The sequence below is a fragment of the Syngnathus acus genome, chromosome 10 (genome assembly GCF_901709675.1).
Source record: "Syngnathus acus chromosome 10, fSynAcu1.2, whole genome shotgun sequence".
In the NCBI taxonomy this organism is placed as follows: domain Eukaryota; kingdom Metazoa; phylum Chordata; class Actinopteri; order Syngnathiformes; family Syngnathidae; genus Syngnathus; species Syngnathus acus.
Genome location: NC_051095.1, coordinates 27,492,633 through 27,516,520, shown reverse-complemented (window position 1 = coordinate 27,516,520; position 23,888 = coordinate 27,492,633). Strand labels below are relative to the sequence as shown.

The 23,888-nt window shown below is 43.0% G+C and overlaps 1 protein-coding gene across 5 annotated transcripts in view; it reads right to left on the bottom strand.

The window, feature by feature from the left end:
* The window catches only part of uvssa (UV-stimulated scaffold protein A), a 158,523-nt gene that overhangs the window by 95,201 nt on the left and 39,434 nt on the right, over positions 1-23,888 (bottom strand). For all 5 annotated transcript variants that reach the window (XR_005099210.1, XM_037262838.1, XM_037262837.1 and 2 more), the window contains 2 exons: positions 22,976-23,152; positions 5,681-5,801 (listed from right to left, as the gene is read on the bottom strand). Coding sequence is in view for 4 of the 5 variants with exons in the window: in XM_037262838.1 (XP_037118733.1) it covers positions 5,681-5,801; positions 22,976-23,152 (298 nt within the window). In the remaining variant the exon portion in view is untranslated. The remainder of the gene's footprint in view (positions 1-5,680; positions 5,802-22,975; positions 23,153-23,888) is intronic.

Sequence of the window (23,888 nt, the reverse complement as noted above, 5' to 3'; positions counted from 1 at the left end):
TCATCGTTAGTTGCAGTTCCAATTATTCCACAGGCCTAAATTGCCTCATGCGGTTTAGTGTGAAAATAACATGTTATGTAAGTGATATACAAGTAAGTAATGTGTTAAAAATATAACATAACTCGCTTCTTAGTATAAGTCGCACCGCTATGGAAAAAGCTGCGACTTATTGTCCAGAAAAGACGGTAATTTTCTGTGTCTTGCAGCGGAGTTATGTTACACTACAAGTCAGTCACCAACAGGACCCCATCCAATTATTGCATGCTTCCGACAACATTCAGTCCATCGGCGCAGGTCTGTCAAGGAGGCGAGACAAGCAGCAACAGTCATGTCAACAGACATTACTTGTATGTGCGTTTTTCTTCACTCAAAAGGCAGAGAGACATAACATAGGAATAGTATTTGTGTTATATGTATTTCCCCAAAATTCAATACCCAATGTCATTAGAGGAATTGAGAGCAAGTTATAAATAATATACGATTTATTGTTGAGGATATCCTTAGTTTCACAAAGAATAGCTGGGAGTTTAAACATGTTTGTCCAGACATTTTCTACATGTATTCCAACAGAGTTTGGTGTCAATGATCATACCAAGAAATGTGGTATTAAATACTACACTGTGTGCTGAATTATTTGGCAAATTGTATTTTTAAAGATTAATTTTGTTTTTGAACAGTGCTCTCGGTCAACCAAAATGTAAATGGTAATAATCCCCAAATTTGAATATTTAAGAGTAAAGTGACATTCTGTTTTTATTGGGAAAATGTCTGTGTGCACAATTATTAGGTAACTATTACTTTGCAAAATTATTATGCAATTAAAACAAAAAGGAAAATTTTCCCATCTCACTTTCATTTTTTACTGTGAGTAATAAACAAACAACTCAAAATTTACAATTTAACATCTAAAAAAAATCTGTGACCAATATAGTCACGCTTCTTTTTAATAACAGTTGTACGACTTCAATCTATGGGGTCTGTCAGCGGTTGATTAACTTTTTGTGCAGCAACAACCACAGCCTCCCAGACATTGTTCACAGAGGTGTACTGTTTCCCTTCAGCGTAAATCTCCCATTAAGGAAGGGGCTACAAGTTCTCAATAGAGTTTAGGTCAGGTGAAGAAGGGGGCCACGTCTTTATCATCTTAAAGGCCTTTACCGGCAAGCCACACAGTGGAGAACTTTGATGTATGCGATGGAGTATTGTCCTGCATAATATTCATGGTCTTGAAAGATGCACTTTTACCAGTACCACTTCTTGAAGAAAAGCGTCTTCTAAAAACTGTCAGTAGGTTAATTGTATCCTTTCATACATCCATTCATTATCTGTATCGCTTGTCCCCACGGCAGCCTGCCTATCCCAGCAGTCATCAGGCAGTAGGCGGGGGGACACCCTGAATTGGTTGCCAGCCAATCGCATAGCACACAGAGACGAACACCCATTCGCACCCGCACTCACACCTATGGGCAATTTGGAGTGCTCAATCGGCCTACAGAGCATGATTTTGGGATGTGGGAGGAAACCGGACTTCCCAGGGAAAACCCACGCAGGCACGGGGAGAACATGCAAACTCCACACAGGGAGTGCGGGAGGTGGAATCGAACCCATGTCCTCTGAACTGTGAGGCAGACATGCGACACCGTGCCACATTAACTTTAATTAATTTTTATTGTCTTGTATTGTATTTAAGAGCGAGAGCGCGGGACGGACGGACGGACAGATAGATACGTAGATACGTTATTGATCCCCGGGGGGAAATTCAGGAGCCAGCAGTTAGATACAGAAACACACAGAGGGATAAACAGAACAATACTAACATCAACAACAGAAGATAGCTTAATATTAATAATGAAACAGATAAAATAAATAATTAAGAATTACTGGATCAAATAAATAAACAATGCGGCTTGGTGGTGCACTGGGTAGCACGTCCGCCTCACAGTTAGGAGGGCGCAGGTTCGATTCCACCTCGCCCTCCTGGTACGTAATATGTAGAGTACGTACCCTCCGCCGCCATTAATAAATACTATAGTTTGTGCAAATCTGTAAAATTGATTTGTGTGGTTTCCGCCACACAGAGACTAAAATACAGGCATGATCGGTAATTACGTTTTACATAGGTCGCGGCAGTAAACCAATCAGAGGCTGGTTCGTAACACGTAGAGTACATACCTCCGCCGCCTTTGATAAATAAATACTATCGTTTGTGCAAAGAAAACAACATTAGGATCCTCTAAAATGGCATAGACAAAGAGACATGCTTACGAGGCACAAATTAGAACTACGTTTTTTATTAAATTACATTAGAGAGTTACGTTCCTCTCTCATCCAAAAAACATGCTTGGTAGGCCGATTGAGCACTCCAAATTGTCCCTAGGTGTGAACGCGAGTGCGAATGGTTGTTCGTCTCTGTGTGCCCTGCGATTGGCTGGCAGAAAATGGATGGAAATAAATAAACAATAAACAGTTATAATAAATAAATGAACAGTGTCACAACCGTTAGCGTGCCCCCAACCCCTACGAGTTAAAAAGTCTCACGGCATAGGGAAGGAATGAACCCTTCAGCCTCTCCGTGGAGCAAGACGGTGTCAGCAGCCTGCTCATTTGCCCAGCAATGGTGCTGTACAGTGGGTGTTCGGGGTTGTATTTGATGGCCTGCAGCCTAGCCAAGAACCGCTGATCTGCCACAGATGCCAGATCAGATAGCTCCGTGCCCACAACAGAAGCCGCCCTCCTCACTAGTTCTAATCACTAGTCCAGGTGGGAGATGTTGGGTTCATCAACATTTTACACAAAGAATTTCGTCAGACCGAGAGTTGTCTTCATCAGGCCAACGACTCCTGCAGGAGGGCGCCGAGACACACACACAGGATGTGCGGCCCGAACCGCGCCCCAGCCACAGGCTGGCCCCTTTTTATTGAATAAATGCAATGGGCGGAGTTTAGACAAATGTATAGCTTCTCTTGTTCACAGCAGTACGTTCATCTCATGATTTCAGAAAAACAAGGATGTTATTGTTTAAGGCGAGCAGTATGGACCTCTCGACGATGTCATTGTTCAAACCAGGATGTTATTGCTTAAAGCAAATCATGGCTCCAGCCATATGCATCCTGAACCATGAAAAACACCATTGTTCTCTTAACATTCTATATTGGTTGGAAATTCCTGGGCACAAGGTCAAACTGCCACATGCAGCAAAGATCTCCCATTAGAAACATAGAATCTAATGATAATATATAACATATTTCCCAACAGGAGGCAAGCCTCTTCTTGACGCCACCCCTCTCCCCAGCACGCCACCGCATAGAAGAGGGCGCTCGCCACAACGGAACGATAAAATATCTGCACCTTGCAGACGTTGAAGGATGCCAACCGCCTTGGGAAGTACAGCCAGGATTGTCCTTTTTTACATAAATATCGATGCATAAAAATCGAGTTTGTCATCCAACAACACTCCAAGATATTTACAGGTCTACACTATCTCCACACAGTCTCCATTGATTGTCACAGGCTCAGGACAAGGCCTGGGCCTCCTGAAGTCCACCACCAATTCTTTAGACTTGGCGTGTTTAGGTGCAGGTGGTTGGAGACCCACCAATCAGCAAAGCACCGAACCAGGCCCCTGTACACCTCCTCCTGTCCATCTCTGATACAGCCAACAATAGCAGTATTGTCCGCAAATTTCTGCACATGGCAGAACTCAGAGCTGTGCTGGAAGTCAGAGGTGTACAGGGTGAACGAGTTAATTTTAAGTCCACCTTGAAATCGAAAATGTCCAAGCAACTCATCTTAAATAATACCAGCCCATACTCGTACCCGGACTCCGCCTTGCTGCCGTCTGATTTGAAGTGAATCTCTGTGGCCATTACTGAGCCAGCTATGGGTTCAGCTGGTCCGTCAAGAATAACTTTCATCTCATCAGTTCTTTAAAACAAATCTGTATTATGATATTTCTTGACCCAGTCTTGACGTTTCAACATGTACTGCCACTTTCAGTTCAGTTTAAATTTCAAAGGTTAGATGTTGTATAGTTCTTGTCACACGCTTATCTTAAAACACTGTGTACAGCTGTTGCTCATACCCTTTTGAAGATGGAGGTAGAATGTCCAAAATGGAGGCAAGCAGGCATGCAGGCCGAGGGAGAGAGGCAATGGCAGGCAGGCAAAAGTGGTAAGCCAAGCAAGGAAAGGGGGTAGGGGGAATGGCAGGCAGGCAAACAGGTGGCACACAGATGCAAATCCAAAGTGTTTGTAATCCAACTAAGGTTTCAACATAAAGGGTTCCATGAAGTAAAGTAAAGTTTGTTTTCTAAATTCCAAGTTTCAAGTTCCAGAAATTACAAGCTTGGAGCAGACTTGAAGTAGCTTGAAGCGGCCTTTTAGTGGTAAAAATCTATGTCACTACTATCTTCCTTCTTTGTCTAACTGAGACTGACTACCAAGTGGGAGCAGCCTATTTCCCTGATCAGGTGACTGATCAGGTGACCAAAGGCTTTGTCAAATAAAAGTCCATGGCCCAAGGCCAGCGAATCTTAAACAAAAATAAGAATTTAAGCTAAGGAAACTAAATTGGCTCCAACATGTACGTTGAACAAGACGTTCAGTCGTGGTCGGATGTCGGCTATCCTGCCTTGGCCATGTCTCTGAGCACTAAACACCTGGTACTTCTGGGCACTCCAGGTAGATTGAAGTTCTGGAATATGCTAGCACTGGAAGATAATGGGTTTGAGTCTTTTCAAGTCTTTGGCAGTTAACACATTTCTTGCGAAATTGTTGAGTCCTTGCAATGAAATATTTGATGGTTCTGTGGTCACTATTCTAATATCATGGCAATTTCGAGAGTCCTGCATTCTTCTGAAAGACTTTTTGACTTTTCAGAGTCACTTAAATCTATTTTTTGCCCTATTTTGCCTGAGGAAAACAAGCAACCTAATAATTATGCACACAATAGGGTGTTGTTGATCTGCTGAGGCCCGACCGTCCCTCATACCACAAATACACATGACTTGATATGCTTGTATTGAGTAAGCATTCAAGCTTAGACAGCATGGAGTTAGAAAATATGCATAAAATGGTCATACGCTCAAAATACGCACTTGCCTAATACTTCTGCACAAAGTGTAAATTTTAATTGAATGTGCCGTGATTTTAATGATTTTTTAAAATACATACATAAATACATACATACATACATACATACATACATACATACATACATACATAGAAACATACATACACAGCTTCTTCCCGAGAGCTACCACTGTAGTCAACAAAAACAGATTAACCTGTGCCCTTAACCCATAAACATACATACATACATACATACATACATACATACTATATACACGCTGTTTAACTTGTGAGTGTGGATGAGGTGCTTCCACGAACTTTCCGAATCAAAAACAATCCTAGCTATCCGCTATCCGTAAAGCAGATAAAGATCAAACAGCCCGACTTCTTCTTATCAAACGTGTTTAAATTGGTCACGGAAATTTATCAAATCACTATGTGCTAGTCATTAAGCTTCGTACAGTCCTTATATCATCAATATAAAATACTACTTAAAAATGTATGTAGGACGAAAGAAATTGAGGTCCTTGACCAAACCGCGTTAGACAGAGAGTCGCATGGAATCGATGCGTGTAAAATCAAGCTTCAGGTGTAGTGCACTTCGCATTTACCCTCCAAGTCTCTAATGGCTGCGTTCAGTTTCTCATCGTATATCCTCTGCATTTTCTTTTGTCTCTCAGTCTGTCTTTCCCGCTCAGGCACTGTCCTGGCCTCAGCTTCCTGAAAGTCTACCTAGAAGGAAAAAAAAGTGTATTATGAGGTAGAAATAGCTATTATTTATTTGTAAATGTTTCAGAATACATTTAAGAGCAGTGGGCCCCACTCCTTTTCCGCCATGGACAGGTTCATACATCTACATGCTTTCAGCAAACTGGCAACCATTGGGTGGGGGACTGGGAGAGCAAATGTGACTTATCCCTGATCAGCATACATTTGACATGTCACATTTGAGGGACAACCACTTGGTAGGTTATTTATAAATAAACTGAAAGGCAATAGACCTAGTACTGACCCCTGTGGTACCCCGTAATTTTTATTACGTGGTGTTGACATTGTGCTTTGAACACAGTGTGATATTGCAGATATGGACGATTCAATCCAACTCAAGGTACTGGGGGGAGACGTTAAAGCAGTTTGGTTCATAGAATCTGATGGTTAATGGTGTAAAATGCTTTTCTAAGGTCAATGAAGACAGCACCAATAACCGCATGCATCCAGCTTTGATTTAATGTTTTCCAGAAAGAAGCAGACCACAATCTCCGTTGAATGATTTTTTTAAAGCCAAATTGCATCCTGTTCAGTGTGTATGGACTGTAAAAAGGTGATCAACAATTTTCTCTGCTACTATATTTTTACATGACATTGGAAACTGCTGGAAGAATGCTTATCGGTCTGTAATTGTTGGCTATTGTAGGATTACCTGACTTAAAGACTGGTGTAATAACTGAGGACTTCCAAGGTTTAGGGAAACAACTTTCATTTATAGATTGGCTTGTAATATTAGTTAAATTTGCAATGAAACATTATTTGTGGTATTTTAGAAATGTTGCATCCATGCAAAATGCATCTTTGGGTTTAGAACCTTTGAGACCACACAGAGGTCTATCAAATTAAGATTGTGATGCTGCACACAATTTAGGATACCGTATTTTTAGGACTAAAAGTCGCTCCGGAATATACGTCGCATTAGCCATAAAATGCACAATAAAGTGAAAAAAAACATATAAGTCGCTCCGGAGTATAAGTCGCATTTTGGGGGAAATTTATTCGACAAAATCCAACACCAAGAACAGACATGAACAAGCACAAAACAGGCTAAATGATACGGTATGCTAACGTGACATAAACACAAACGAAGAGCTGAGAACGGGCTTGACGTAACATTGACAGTTATCCAAATAACTATCATAAATAACACCTTTATCAAACCATCTGTGTCACTCCAAATCATTAAATCCATCGATCGTCCTTTATGTCAACAATGCCAGGTGCGCGTCGCTGATGACGGTTGCACTTCAAATTATATATCAAATAACTATTATATAAGCAATAATATTATCAAACCATCTGTGTCACTCAGTGCCCCCTCAAACAGATGTCCTGCCCCCTCGAATCAAACTTTTAGAAGTGAAAAATCCGCTGATAGAAACACACGTTAATCAGCCCCCTCTCTTCTCTCATGTCGGTGCAGTGTGTGTCCTCACACAGCCTGCTGTCAGGACTCCGCGCCCCTCCGTAAACATCCAATCACTGTGAGTATGCAAATGAGGCAAGACGCAGCCAGAGAGTGTCAAGTTACAGTCAGCGCGGTAGGAGTTGGAAGAAGCAGTAAAAACTCCACCAAACTCGTCGTAATGACCCGTGATATAACTAATGATTAACGACAACTCAAATAATAGTTAATATAACATTCATATTATATGTTCCCCCCCCTGAGAGATTGCCACCTGTGGTCAGGGGGTTTGCGTGCCTCAGTGACCCTAAGAGCAATACCAGCAGAAGCTTTAATCTTCAGGTGGGACACCCAAGCTGGACAGGTCTTAGTGTAGAGGCCTGACAGAGTGCAATCCACTTCTCCAGGTTGAGATCTGGACACACAGCTAACAACTGCCGTGAAGAAAACACTAACAGTGTTAAAAATGTGTAAAAAAAAAAAAAAAAAGAACATGCCCCCTTCACATTTCTGACTGCCCCCTCTTATGTGCATTCCTAGAATCGGCCCTGGTGTCACTCCAAATCATTAAATCCATCGATCGTCCTTTGTCAACAATGCCGGACGGGTGTGCGCCGCTGACGGCGGTTGCACTTCAAAATATTCCACAGGCCCATATAACGATATATAAATCAGATATCAAATAACTATTATATAAGCAATAATATTATCAAACCATCTGTGTCACTCCAAATCATTAAATCCATCGATCGTCCTTTATGTCAACAATGCCGGCCGGGTGCGCGCCGCTGACGGCGGTTGCACTTCAAAATATTCCACAAGCCCATATAATTATAAACAACAATTTTATGAACCAATCTCTGTCACTCCAAGTCATTAAATCCCGTGATCGAATCCTTTGTCCTTTATGTAAAACACCGCCGCGTATGCGCCGCGCCACAGTTGCAGTTCAGATTACAGTAATCCCTTGCTACATCGCGGTTCGTTTATCGCGGTTTCACTACATCGCGGATTTTTGAATTTTGAAAATTTGTGAAAAAATTCACGTATAAGTCACTCCTGAGTATAAGTCAGACCAAACCAAGTCACCCAAACTATGAAAAAAAAACGCGATTTATAGTCCGAAAAATACGGTAGATGTTGTTCGAGTTTAATGGCAATGGTGGGTGGTGAGCTATCTGGGAGCAGTTACCTCTTCTACTGAGTCTCTAAAGTAATCGTTCAAAGTTGTTGCAATGTTCTTTGGATCCTGGATGACCTTCTCCTCTCATTGTAACGCCCTAATTCTTCTGTGCACTTTAGTCTTTCCCCATCAGTTTTTTAATATTTGTCCAAATTTCTTTACCTATTATATTGATGGAAAAAATTATTTTGCTTATCTAATTCCTTTTACCATTTTATTTCTGAGAGAGGTGCATTCAAACACTTCATCGGTATTGTTATTACTCGATCTTAGTGCTGCCTTCGACACTGTAGACCAGGGGTCCCCAAACTTTTTCCTGTGAGGGCCACATAACTTTTCCCTTCTCTGATGGGGGGCCGGTGTCAGTTTGTAACAGAAAAAGTGTGACGATCGTAGGGGAGCTTAAAAAATTTATTGTTTTCCAGAAAGCCACATATAACCAAATAACGGTTATTTAATAACCCTTTCCAGGTTCTTTACAGAAAAAAAGTCAGGAAACAAATAATAACACTATTAATGAAATAAATAATAACTAAATAACCCTCTCTGAGTTCTTCACAGAAAAAACAGGAAATAAATAATAACTAAATAACTCTCTCTGGGTTCCTCATAGAAAAAAAGCCATGGAACATTAACTTTCTGTTGTGCCATGCACAATCTTAACAGATAAAAGTTCAGCTCAGTTGTCAGAGCAGAATCTCTCTGACACATATGAGCAGTCTCTTAAAGTTCTTGTGTTCCTTCCTTATAATCCTTTTGTAGGTTCCAGTAGGCTTGTAGACACCGCTGTCTTTTTTGTTAAAGTTTGCTAGTGCGTCATAGTCTGGAGTAAAATTTGTTGTGGCAATTCTTAGGCGAGATCCGAGGTGTTGGTCCGTTTACCTCGATCTGTGACGGTTTGATGTTGACGTTCATGTGGCTGAACGTCACGTCGCGTACGTCGAGCCAAATTGGCCACTCTCTTTTAAACGCTCGGCACTGTGTCCACCTTGCTTTTCCTTGGGAGACTCATTTTAATGGAAGGATTCCAGGGGAAGGTTTGTGGGTGGCTTTAGCGCAAAACTGCATCTGAAAGCTCAGCGCGCGAATTACAAGAATGCTGTCGTCACAGCCCACGCTCTAAATTCGGGACTGATACAAATAGAGCGTGAGTGCGCCATGTCCGTACTACTGAGTACGTACACGCACTTGTGAGTGTGCACCGAGCTTTCTGACACGGCTTCCGGTAGTAAATGCGCAGGCGAGCGCTTCCCCATCTACTGGGGAAACGCAGTCATTGCAGGCAAAATGACCAAAAAAAAAAAGTTTAATAATACAATTTGTTCAGGGTTGGCGGGCCGGATTAAACGGTCCCGTGGGCCGTATCCGGCCCGCGGGCCGTAGTTTGGTGACCCCTGCTGTAGACCGATATTTTATTAGAGCGTCTTAAAAGCTGTGTTGGTATTTCAGGGTCAGCACTAGGCTGGTTCTATTCCTATCTATCAGACAGGATGCGGATGCCATGGACGTGGCCCATGGCAATACGACCTCTGAGCTCTATAATGTTACGTGTGGTGTCCCACAGGGATCGGGATTCGGACCAATTCTATTCAGGGCTGTGGACTCGGTCGGATTTTTGCACCGAGTCCAAGTCCGAGTCCGGCCTCTTGACCACGAGTCCGAGTCCGGCTGTCCATATTTTCTGTTAATTCATGTGACTGCTTAGTCTTTATTCAAGGCTAATTTTGATCAAAATCTAAATAATTACAACAGTTTTGTGATGGCTTTGTTTTTATTAAACATATAAACGAATACAATAAACAGATACTTTCAAGTTTTAATCATTAATTGCACCATTATAGCTCAGACATTTATCTAAACACAAATAATTAGTGACGACCCCACAACTATCGAAACACATCAATGATATAAGCTGGGTGACATAATCGTCCTTGACATTGGTACATAATGTAAACATTAGCCTAAGTGCAACTCAACGTGGCCGCATTGATCGTAACTTACGCTCCGTTTCCCCCCCCAAATCTAGAGGCAAAACATTGTTCTCTCGCTACTCCCGGGTTCTTCCATCTTGGCTGCGCGCGGGGCATTGTGGGTCTTGTACGTGCACGCACGCAGGCAGGCAGGCGCGGGCGCGCACGCAACAACTAAATTTGTCTTCATAACAAGCAAGCAGGGCTGTGGACAGTATTCCTACGCGCATTCTCAGCAGCATGATGAAAATAAAATTCAATAACGTCACCGAGGCATATTTTAACAAACTCCACTTCATTGTATGGCTTTTTAGCCCGTGCAATGTTCCAAGCCAGTTGAAACAATGCAAGTGTGACAGTCTCGGAGTGCTTTGTAATTTTTTTGAAAAACTGTACCTATTTTTCTGCCTGACTTTTCAAAGTCTCCAAACTTGTGCTTGCGAAATTCAGTCCCTTTTGCAAAGTCCTTATCGACATTGGCATGAAGTGAGCTGAAGTGGCGCTGACCATTTGAAGCTTTTAAATGCGCCAATGACGTCCGACATATCAGGCAGAATGGCTTGCCATAGCGTTCAACAAAAAACAACTTTAACTCTGTTAAAAACGTCCTGTGTTCATCGTCATATATTCGTTTAGCTGTGCATTTTTTCCTTGCCATTTTGGCAAGCGTCTTGTCAGCTTTTCTGGACCTAATGGGCCCCCGTAGTCACAGCCGGCGGCGCTCAATGCTGTCAAGTTCTTTTTCAAACTTGATCGTAAGCAGGGCTGTGGACAGTATTCCTACGCGCATTCTCAGCAGCATGATGAAAATAAAATTGAACGTATTTTTTTTATTGTCGGACTCGGTGGACTCGGTCAAAATCAGCACCGAGTCCGAGTCCGGCAAAAATGACCGAGTCCGGCCGAGTCCGAGTCCCCGTCCGAGTCCACAGCCCTGATTCTATTTAATATTTATATGATTCCGCTTGGGGATATAATACGTAAATATAATATTAGTTTTCAATGTTACGCAGATGACACTCAATTATATATGCCGTTATCGATGACAGATCCGCGGGACTGTTGTAATCTTGAGACTTGCCTCGCGGAGATCAAGCAATGGATGTCTCTCAATTTCCTTTGTCTTAACCCAGATAAAACTGAGATGTTGATAATTGGTCCAGCACGTTATCACCACTGTCGAGTTACATGTTGGATAGGATGGTAAAAGATGGTGCGTGAGTGTGTATTGGATTTGGCCCAGACGAATTGGCTAAGATGAAATTTCAAATTTCAAAGCTTGACATGGAAGACCTGAAGAAGGGGGCCTGAGTAGGGGTTACCGTCTTTTTCCGTGCATAATACGCACTCTAAAAATGGCATGTCGATGCTGGAAAAAAGCATGTACCCATGTATACGCACCCAAATTTTGACTCTTACTTAAGTCCGTCAACGTATAATTATTTCAGAAAAAAGATCATCTTTGGGAACAACCGGATGTTATTCTGCCGGTCAGTATCACTGCGCATGCGGTAGCAAACTCGATAGCGAAGAAATGTTTCGGATTTGTGTAGGGTACATTATGACAGCAAACGAGCAGGTGATCGAGCAAGCGTCTGATACTATTATTATTCAAGGTGGCGCCGCGGTAGTGGCGACACGTTTGCAGCAGCTCCGTCGACTCGTCTGTATATTGTCTCGTTTTATGTTTTTTTTTGGACTATCTTTTTTTTCTCAGTCCTGTGTTTTCTTTTTCTACCGGGCAGAAACATGTTTGCTAAAACAGTGAGGCTGGCCCTTTTATTTTTCCTATTTTTCACCTGGTTCATCACCCCAGCAACCACCGAAACAGGGAGTAAACGCTCCATTGTTTACACCCGTGGTAAGCTGTTAGCCCTCTGTAGCCAAGGGAAGCTAACCGGCTACAAGCCCGATGTTTCCCCCGAGCTGAAGAGGAGGAAAAGAGGACAACGCTCGGGTGTTATGTGCCGGAAAAAGAAACGCCGCTTCAAGCCCACACTCCCCACCATCATCACCGGGAATGTGAGATCCATCTGTAATAAGATGGATGAGCTAACGGCGCTGGCACGGCACCAACGGGAATACCGGGAATGCAGCATGCTGCTGTTCACGGAGACCTGGCTAACGGAGCAAACACCGGACTCTGCCGTCGCTCTGGACGGATTTAACCTGATAAGGGCAGACAGGACACGAGAGAGCGGTAAGAGGAAAGGAGGGGGGCTTGCTGTGTTTGTGAACGATAGATGGTGTAACCCTGGGCACATCACTATCAAAGAGCAACTCTGCAGCGGGGACATTGAGCTGCTAGCCGTTAGCATGAGGCCACATTACCTGCCGCGAGAACTCTCGCACGTTATTGCGATAACTGCGTACGTTCCCCCTAATGCTAATGCCGACGCAGCCCGCGATGTCCTGCACAGCAGTGTAAGCAGGCTGCAAACACAGCATCCACATGCCCTCCTCCTTATTACCGGGGACTTCAATCATGCCTCTCCTTCATCCACACTTCCAACTTTCAGCCAATATGTCACCTGCAGCACCAGAGGAAATAAATCATTGGACCTTTTTTATGCCAACCTTAAGGAGGCATATACATCATCCCCCCTCCCCCCCTTGGAAGATCTGATCACGATCTGATCCACCTTCTCCCCCTGTATCAGCCTCTGGTGCACAGGCAACCAGCAGTCACCCACACCAGACAGATCTGGTCTGAAGAATCTCTGGAGACTCTTCAGGACTGTTTTGAGACCACGGTGTGGGACGTGTTCTGCGAGGACTACGGGGACGACATCGACGGTCTCATCAGCTGTGTCACAGACTACATTAACTTTTGTGTAGACTCCACCATACCCACCAAAACAGTCAGAGTTTTTGCAAACAGCAAACCTTGGATCACCCCTGAGATTAAAGACCTGCTCAGGGACAAAAGGAGGTTCTTTAAATCAGGAGACAGGGACCTGCTGAAGACGGTGCAGAGGGACCTGAAGAAGAAGATCAGGGAGGGGAAGAGCAACTACAGGAGGAGGATGGAAGACCAACTGCAGCGGGACGACATCAACGGGGTCTGGAGGAGCCTGAACACCATCTCAGGACGTAGCAACTCCAGACCTGCGCTGGACAGGGATCAGGAGTGGGTGAATGACCTGAACCGGTTCTTCAACCGGTTTGAACAACCATCCACTCCTCCAAAACCACCCACCCAGCCCTGCTGCAACTTCCCCCGACTGGAGCCTCTTCTGCTCCGAGGACTCTCAACTCAACCCCGCCCCCTGCTACTCCCCCTCCAAAACCCCCCAGCTCACTCTCAACTCCACCGAACCCCCCCACCCCTCCCACCACCGTCCCCCACCCAGCATGGTGCTCTCCACAGCCCAGGTGGAGAGAGGACTGGCCAGGCTCAAGGTGAAGAAGGCGACGGGTCCAGATGGCATCACCTCCAGGCTGCTCAGATCCTGCTCCGGGCAACTGTGCAGGATCGTGGAGCACATATTCAACATGAGCCTGAGGCTGCACAGGGTACCACAGCTGTGGAAGACGTCCTGCGTGGTACCGGTGCCCAAGTCATCTCGCCCCAGCGACTTCAACCACTACCGGCCGGTGGCCCTGACATCCCACCTGGCGAAGACCCTGGAGAGGTTGGTCCTCCATTACCTGCGCCCCCTGGTGAGCTCCTCCGCCGACCCCCTGCAGTTCGCCTACCGGCCGAGCATCGGGGTTGAGGATGCCGTCATCTTCCTCATGCAGAGGTCCCTGGCCCACCTGGAGCGGGCTGGAAGCACTGTGAGGATCATGTTTTATGATTTCTCCAGTGCCTTCAACACCATCCAGCCAGAACTGCTGGGGAACAAACTGCACCATGCTGGAGTCTGCCAGCAGCTGACATCATGGGTCCTGGACTTCCTCACAAACAGACCACAGTTTGTGAGGACAGGAGGCCGTGTGTCTGACACGGTGGTCTGCAGCACAGGAGCTCCACAGGGGACCGTCCTGGCCCCCCTCCTCTTCACCATCTACACAGCTGACTTCACCCACCACACATCAACCTGCCACCTCCAGAAGTTCTCGGACAACTCCGCCATCGTCGGTCTCATTAACAACGGAGACGAGACGGAGTACCGAGAACTGAATCACAGATTCGTGGACTGGTGCCGGCGGAACCGCCTCCAGATTAACTCTGGAAAAACAAAGGAGCTGGTGGCGGACGTCCGCCGGCGCAAAGTCCCCCCCTCGCCGGTGAACATCCAGGGAATGGACATAGAGATTGTGGACTCTTACAAGTACCTGGGTGTTCACAATAAACTGGACTGGACTGTTAACACTCAGGCCCTATACAAGAAGGGCCAAAGCAGACTCCACCTGCTGCGCAGACTGAGGTCCTTCGGAGTGAGGGACGGCCTCCTGAGGACCTTCTACGACTCTGTGGTGGCGTCCGCCATTTTTTATGGGGTGGTCTGCTGGAGCAGCGGCATCACTGCAGCGGAGAGGAAGAAAGCCGGCTCTGTCCTGGGCTGCAGTCTGGACCGGGTGGAGGTGGTGGGGGAGAGGAGGATGGCGGCTAAGCTGTCCTCCATCATGGACAATGTCTCCCACCCCCTTCATGAGACTGTCAGAGCCCTGGAGAGCTCCATCAGTGACCGGCTTCGTCACCCACGATGCACCACCAAGAGGCATCGCAGGTCCTTCCTCCCTGCTGCCATCAGACTGTATAACCAGGCCGATCACTGTAGCTAACGGACAATAATAACATGCAGTAATAACGTGCAATAACCATATGTGCGATCATATGTGCAATATCTGTCTACCTCACACTCTTTTTACCTGCTTTTTTTGCACTGTTTTTCTTCCTTTGCACAATTTTTTTATCTAATTTTTTTTATCTCCACCGTATATTGTGTATTATGTATATACTGTCCATATTTTTTAATTACATATATCTTTTACTTTTTTAAATCTCTTACCCCCTTCCCCGCATGCATGTGTGTGTGTGTGTGTGTGTGTGTGTGTGTGTGTGTGTGTGTGTGTGTGTGTGTATATATGTTAAGTGTACTGCTGCTAACACAGGAGTTTCCCCATTGAGGGAATAATAAAGCATTATCTTATCTTATACGAGAGCATTGTGTTCGTATGGAGCGTGTTTGAAGTGAACAGCAGAGAAGAAAGGAACAAGGCAAAGTGTTGTGAAATAAAATATTACCTGTAATACGCATTTTGTTATTTGCTGATTGTATTAAACTATCGCATTCATTGTCAGTCAAGAAGAGAAGAGGACTATTATCCCTTCTTTGGCGAAATGACCAGAGCACAGTATAAACCTAATTTTTCTGCCACTTCAATGACTTTCTTTTGAAATGCTATACTATAACTTGCTCTCTTAACCATCTTGATGAAACTGCTAATTAAACTGTGAATTGAAACTAATAGGTAGAGAACTGAACTCTCGCACTTTATATAGCTGACGTGTCTTGCGCATCCGTTCTGCGCATCGGATCCGAATTTCCGCCGCCGAGTTCGAATATCTAGCGCCATCTAGGTGTCGATTTTTAAACTAGTACTGTAATGGCGGCCTCCATATGATATCCGGTCTGCGATGGAGATTAAAAAACAAACAATATTTGACAATAACACACCATCAAGGATTGCACCATCGCATCAAACAATGTGTCGTCAATTATGAATTTTACTGACTAAGTGTGTTGGGCAGGATGGCTGAATGTGATGCGTGATTGACAACAAACAAGAAGAAAGGTGTGATTTCAAGTTTTATTTCGAGGGAGATTTTCTTCAAAAATTGTTGTACCCGTGCATAATGCGCACCCCAGATTTTAGGACAATAAATTAATTAAATTTTGCGCATTATGCACGGAAAAAGACGGTACTTAAAAGTTAGTTCTTCCAAATTAACTATTGTTAAATTGGTAAAGGGGAGTTTGTTGGTTGAACCAGTAAACCTCCATTCCCGTTCCAAATTTCACCAGATGATGGTGCCAAAGTCAGATTGACCTAACATAGTAAATGAATGGTTTAACAAGTCATCGATTAGATGAAGACTTGTTCTGAAGCACAGCAACACACAATTTTGGATTATGTTATATTATTTTGTTTTGCTATAATATACTTTGAAACTGCTTGAATATTTTAATTTGCTAACTAGGGAAGCCCATGCTCATTGTTAAGTAATGAGAATGAGACATGTTAATCACAGAGTAAGCTGCAATATACTTTATTTTATTCTGCTTTGCAATATTGTATAGTTAGTAGCAACTTGAGCAGCATCATAGCACTGATGTTTCATTTACACATGAATGTATTAAGAGTTGAGTAAGGACAAGGGGCTGACTGATACCTTGGGTGGAAGATTGCAATCCCACGCTTGAGCTTGACCTAGAGGTCACCAGCTTGTCAAAATGTTTTGAAGATGCATGAGTGTTTTAACCTGCTAACTAAAAGAATCCACGATCATAGTTATGATTATGTGTTAAACTGACTATTGGGAAAGTATGTGTTATTATTGTCACGATGTTTGATCAGTATCAAACATGTATGTAATATTGATGTTCCATTTACACATGAATGTATAAATGTCAGCGAAGACAAGGTGGCGAAAAGGGTTAATGGTGATACTAAGTGGTGGAAGACTGAGATCCCACACAGGAGCGTGACCTTGGTCACGTTTTTCCAGTTGAGGCATAAACAAAATGCTGTTTGACGGAACACAAGTCAGAGAAAAAAACATTTGCAAATGTCACGTTGATGGACAGTTGACAAGATTTGGGAGTGGGAAACAGGATGAAGCATCCCTGAGAAAATTGTTACTTCCGTGAAAACATGGTCACCTCATCTGGTTGAATCCGGTTGAGACCGGCCGAGATGCAGGTGCAGTCTATTCTGGAAGCATTTGGGTCATCTGAGGCCAATGTATGACATCATGGAAAAAAACTGGTACGTGACCATAGTACCCACGAACTGGACTGGTATAAAAGGTTTGTTCGGACAAAGAGCATCGCTCTCTGTCGCCCGGTGGCCTTTCCCCGTTAGGGGTATGGCCCTGCGGTTACTGCCGCGGGTCGAGAACGCCGATTAGACAAAGATAGATTTCATTCTTTCTGAGATTAACCCTAGGTCCGTTAAAATGAATTTATACTATCTTCAAATTGGACTTAGTCAAATTTTAAGCTCAAAGACAGGCTAGGAGATGCAGACCTCGGTGCAGGAGAGAGGAGTCATCATTAGGGCGTCGTCATCTCCATTCTTTAGGCCAGCCTGTTCTTTTAAACAGAATTCGGATTTTGGAACAAGAACTGATCACTCGACTTTTCCACCAAACAGCATTTTAGACCTCTAGCCTCTTACCCTTTTTACTATATTTTTGAGTTTTCAATCGAGAGAACTTCGAGACTGAATTATTTTTGCTCTATTGAGAATGGTGAGTGGAAATTATTGTTAGTTGTTTGAACAATTGAAACTTGTAAATCTCTTTCTTGCTTATTCATTAAATTTCTACTTTATAATCATTTAATTTCGATGAATGATTATTTTGATCTTTTATGCTTTAAATCTCTAGTTTATCATAGTCATACTTTAAACCGTTCAGTTCTTTTTTAAATGAAGACAGCTTTAATCCTTGACATCAGGGAGTGTCAGAATCTGGTTCGAAACCGTTAACTTAAGCTCAGCTAGTGTGAGTGTACGCTAGTGAAAATAAACGAGTTCCCGCGGTCTTAAAGACAGCTAAACTATTCCGAGCGGATAACAAAAGCAACAATCTTAATAGGAAAGGAGAGCCGCTGAAACGGCCGCGATCGAGGAGATCTTGGGTCTCGACAAAGTAGTTACTCAACCCTCGGGTTTCTTTGATTTCAGCGGGACTGGCGTCCGGAAATGACGGAATTAATCTAACAATAGATTAGTTACCTGAACAACGGTTAGACTCGGAACGAATCTTCTTTCCATACCGGCTTAAATCAATTTTCGTCTTCCCTACAGACTGCGTTACTGCAGAGGGGCTAAAGTACAGAATTTTACCCTTTAAACGGAGAGCCGGCCACTTACATCAGATAAGTGCACGATTGACACCACTTATTTAAGAAAAACATTATGATTATTGATAACCGTACTATCACTCAGAGCGATACTGTAACTAATCTCAGGGTAATATTTGACCAAACGCTCTCCTTTCAAAAGCACATTAAGAACATAACTAGAATTGCGTTTTTTCATCTTCGTAATATTGCTAAGATTCGTCCGATCCTCTCGATCGGTGATGCGGAAACTATTATACATGCGTTTATTACGTCGCGCCTGGACTACTGTAACGCATTATTCTCTGGTCTTCCTAAGTCCAGTATCAAAAGTCTACAGTTCGTACAAAATGCTGCTGCAAGGCTGCTCTCACAGACAAGAAAATTTGATCACATTACCCCAATATTAGCCAACTTACATTGGCTCCCGGTCCATTTAAGATGTGACTTCAAGGTTCTTCTATTAACCTATAAATCATTGCATGGCTTAGCGCCTTCATATCTCGTCGACCTAGTTGTTCCTTATGTTCCGTCTCGTAACCTCCGCTCGCAAAACGCTAGTCTCTTAGTGACCGCGAGGGCCAAAAAAAGATATGGGCAAACTACGGCCGGCGGGCCACATCCGGCCCACGGGGCTGTTTAATCCGGCACGCAAAATCTGAATTTTTTTGATGATTAAACATTTTTGGGGTCATTTTCTCTGCAATTACTATGTTTCCCCAGTAGATGGGAAAGCGCCCGCCCGCGCATTTACTCCCGGAAGCCGTGTCAGAAAGCTCGGTGCACACTCACCATTGCTTGTACGTACTAAGTAGTAGGGACCCCGCGCACTCCGCGCTCTATTTCCATCAGTGCCGAATTTCGAGTGTGGGCTATGACGTCAGCATTCTCGTTATTCGCGCACTGAGCTTTCAGATACAGTTCTACGCTAATGCCACCCACAAACCTTCCCCTGGAATCCTTCCATTAAAATGAGTGTCCCGAGAGGAAAAGAAAGGTTGACACTGAGTGCCGAATGTTAAAAAAGACTGGACAATTTGGCTCCACCTACGTGTGTGAGCAGACGTTCAGCCACATGAACGTCAACAAAGCCCGTCACAGATCTAGGTTAACGGACCAACACCTCAGCTCTATCCTAAAAATTACCACAACAAATTTTACTCCAGACCATGATGCACTAGCAAAAACGGGAGACCAACAATACTAGGTATTAATTTCTTTATTACTTTATTTAGATGTACGTATTCTTTCACTGATTCTTCAAGATGATGTATCTGGTCAGAATGTTTGCCATTTGATGTGATTTTGCCTCATTAGATAAACATCTTTCATAAATCTGACCTGCAGGCGCTGAAGTGATGGAAATATTATTCATAATAACAGTGTCGCATTTAATGAGAATCACTGATAGTAGTTTTTGGGTAAAATATTTTTTTAATGCTGTTTATAAATGCATTTGTTTTCAAAAAGCTTTTTTTGATTATCCATGCTTTACTAGCTACTAAAAGTAAAAACCTTTTATGCAATGACCTTTACATGTCATTCCTATTACTTCACACAAACACTACATCCATCTGCTCCTGGTTCGGTCCCCCGGTCAAAATTTAGAACCCAATTCAGCCCACAAGTCACCCCCGGTCTAGAGCATTTTCTATTCGGGCTCCGGAGCTTTGGAATGCCCTACCAATGGATATTAGAACTGCTACCTCAGTAGAAACATTTAAGACACATTTAAAGACACATTTCTATGACATGTCCTTTAATTAACCTGTTGTGGCCAATTCGGCTGGAGTTTGTGTTTTCGCTCCCTCCCCCCATCCCCTCCCACCCCTCCCCAGCTGGGGAGGTGGTTAGGTGACACCCAAGCTGAGAGCGGCTGTCTGGATTCTCGTGGACCAATCAAGATGAGGGAACTGCAGCGGCTTACCCTCGAAGACACTGCCAGGACAATCGAGGGCACCTCCTGCAGCTCTTCGACTTGAACATCCACTTTTTCTTAGATTTTTTTACAGTACCGTAAATTCCGGACTATAAGCCGCACCAGCTAAAATTGGGGGATATTTTAGTTTTTTTCTTATATAAGCCGCACCGGACTATAAGCCGCACGTGCACACGCGTTTTTTACAAAGAAAGACCGTTCACAGAAAGCCTTTTTAAAGTTTTAATAACATACTTTAACATGTCTTTCTAAACATTGCCTGTGACGCAGCAGTAGTACCGCAGCAACACGGAAGTGTGCACGCGAGTTATTAACAAAGAAAGACTGGACACAGAAAGCTTTTTTAAAGTTTTAATAACATACCTTAACATTTCTCTCCAAACACTGCCCGTGACGCGGCAGTAATACCGCAGCAACACGGAAGTAACACAAGACTAATAGGGCTGGATTAAAAAAAACATACCCGGTAAAAGTCACTGAGACGCGGCGGTAACACAGCAGCAACACGGTAGTACAGCACCAACAGGGCTCGTTAAAAAACATACCAGTAAAAGTAAAAAAAGAGCATCGTCTTCATCTTCCTCCTGTGCACTGAAACCATCGAAGTCTTCCTCCTCAGCGTCCGATTGGAATAGCGTTAGATATCCTTCGCCTCACACTTTCTCAGTCTCTCTTTCGTCGTCGCTTTTATGCATTTCTTCGAGTGTGATGAGGGTCTGTTCATGCTAATTTTATTAATGCACGAAGCGCTAAATTACATTAAACTAGCGAGCGACACGTATAGCTCCAGAGTAGACGGGACCACGAAATAAAGAAAAGGGTGACGCAACACAATGTCATCAACATCGACTGCCTTTAGCTTAAAAGCGGCTTCATATGCATTTCTTTTGTCCCCCATAATGACGGTTTGTGTATAAAAGCTTCCTTTCAGTAATGTCCGTCTTGATCTCGTTCTGTCTCTTCTTTGTGTGAATTATACGCCACTATTCGCCTATCAAAACACAAACTAGCACGTCTTCTTCGGCGCATTATCTCTTCTTCGTCTGTCTCGCTCTTGCTTCCTGCTAGAGCGCCTCCTGGAGGCCGTAAAAATCCATAAATACGCCGCGCCGCAATTTAAGCCTCGGGGTTCAAAGTAACCTTCTGGATAAAATGCATTAAAAGTTCACGTTCATTACAACTTGTTTTTGGTGAGCAAAATGTCAGAAGAATTGAATTTAAATGCTGATTGATTGGGTTTTAAAACAATGCAGATGGTCCAAACAGCGCCACTGCTTTGTGTAATCTCTGAGTCACATGGCAGAGTAAGAGAAAGGGTTTAGAGCCCTTTGACGCAGGTCACCTAGCGTGCATTCCTACTAAAGCTCACAAGCAACACAGCCAGAATAAGCAGCAGCCATAGTAGTGTTTCAAAATAGTATTTTTGTTGTTGTTTTTTTCTTCAAGATACCGCAGTGTATAAAAGTGATCAAGTCATCACAAAAATCACGAATAAAATCCTTATATAAGCCGCACCTGACTATAAGCCGCAGGGTTCAAAATTTTGGAAAAAAGTCGCGGCTTATAGTCCGGAATTTACGGTATGTATTTTATGTGCCCTCTGCATCCATTGCAGCCTGGTGATCCTGAAAGGGGGATCCTCCCATCTGTGGTCCCTTCTCAAGGTTTCTCATTTTTCCCCTAGTAGGGTTTTTTTGAGTTTTTCCTTGCCCTCTTGGGAGCTTAAGATCAGGGGATGCTTTGAGAATAATTGTCAATTTGTTTTGTCTATGTGAAGCCCTTTGAGACTGCTTGTGAGTTAGGGCTATATAAATAAACTTGACTTGACTTGGATGTTAGTCTATCAATTACTTTTTTGTTTTACTTTTTTGGCTTTAAATGATGCTTTAAGTAAGAGCAAGATCTCTTTTTTTTCAATAATGTCCAACTAGTTTCATTTATCCACGTGAGGTGATTTTTTCTTAGTTGGTTTTGGTTTGATTTTTCTAGTAAATGCAGATAATTTAACAGTCATGAAGACACTATAGTTATTATCCACATGGTTATGGATGAGATCATTTTCCCAATTTATATTCATAAGCACCTGTGTCAAATTTGAGACCCCCCTCGGTACTCTCATCTGCTCTGATGATGATTTTGTAGTGTAAGAAAATCTATTCTATTACACATATTGGAAAATAAAAAGATCTATGCATGTTTCTGAGGAAGCAGTTTTATTGTCATGTGAAGCACTGTGTGACCTTGGTCAATGAAAAGCGCTTTAGAGATGAAGTTTAGATACCATAAATACTTAACATCAAAAATTAAATAGAGGCTCACTGCTTTTGGTTATATACGTATATCTGACTCCTGGGAAGTCAGTACCTCACCAGTTGTGAACGTCACTGACAAAAGGAAAGAGGAGGTGAAAGGGGTCAGTTGATGGACTGACAAACAAAGGACATTGTCCAATTTGAGTAAACCACAGAGTGAATCTCAACACCACATTGTTAGCCTTTTATGGGTTATTAGCCGATGGCATTAAGTGGACATTAGTGTGTCTGTTAGCAATACTCAACATGTATCCACATAAATTATCATATTAATATAAATGTTCAATGAGAAGAAACATCACATTGCTCACCTTTTTAAACTGTTTGAGAAAATGATAGCCTAGTTCCAACTTTTTATATGCTGACCCATAAGAGGATTGCCAGGACTGGATAGTCTGGACAGCAAGTGACCGCAGTTTCCTGGCTACAAGTTGAGGAGGGGGCAGGGGCCGCTCAAAGTTAGTCTCTACTGTCAACTCCAAGAACTCCTGCAAAAGAGAGAAAGACTGATTCATTAATAAAAGACAAACAATGTCTACATGACACGTGTGATAGATCTGGACAACTGGCTAAGTCAATTTTATCGTCATTTTCAGTGAAAGGTAAATAAATACACAATTATATTTTTTAATTATTCGAATCATCTATTTTTCTGGGTTTATCAATTTATTTTATGCTTAATGTAATTTCAAGACAAGTACATGTATTTACGTATGTTAAAAAAAACTGATAATTATTATATTTTATTTTATAGAGATAAAAACCGAGATGTTGATAATTGGTCCTGCTCGTTATCAGCACCTATTTAAAGAAACCACTGTAAATCTAGATAAATGTACTATTACCAAAAGTGATACTGGAACCAATCTGTTATATTTGACCAAATACTCTCCTTTCAAAAACCCATTAAGAACACAACTAGAACTGCGTTTTGTCATGTCTGTAATACTGCTACGACTTGTCCGATTCTATTCTATGTTCGATCTGAGGCGCACTGGATTATAAGGCGCACCGTCATTGAATGTTTTATTTCAGAAATATTTTCACGTTGTTCAAACAATAATGTGCAAATTCAAATATCCCCATCCACAAATCCCTCAAACTTTATATACGGCAAACTTTATATACAATACGATATACAATACAAACATTGCACAATAACACGACATTGTTCAAACATTATTGTGCATATTTACATATCCCTGTCCACGAATCCGTCAAATT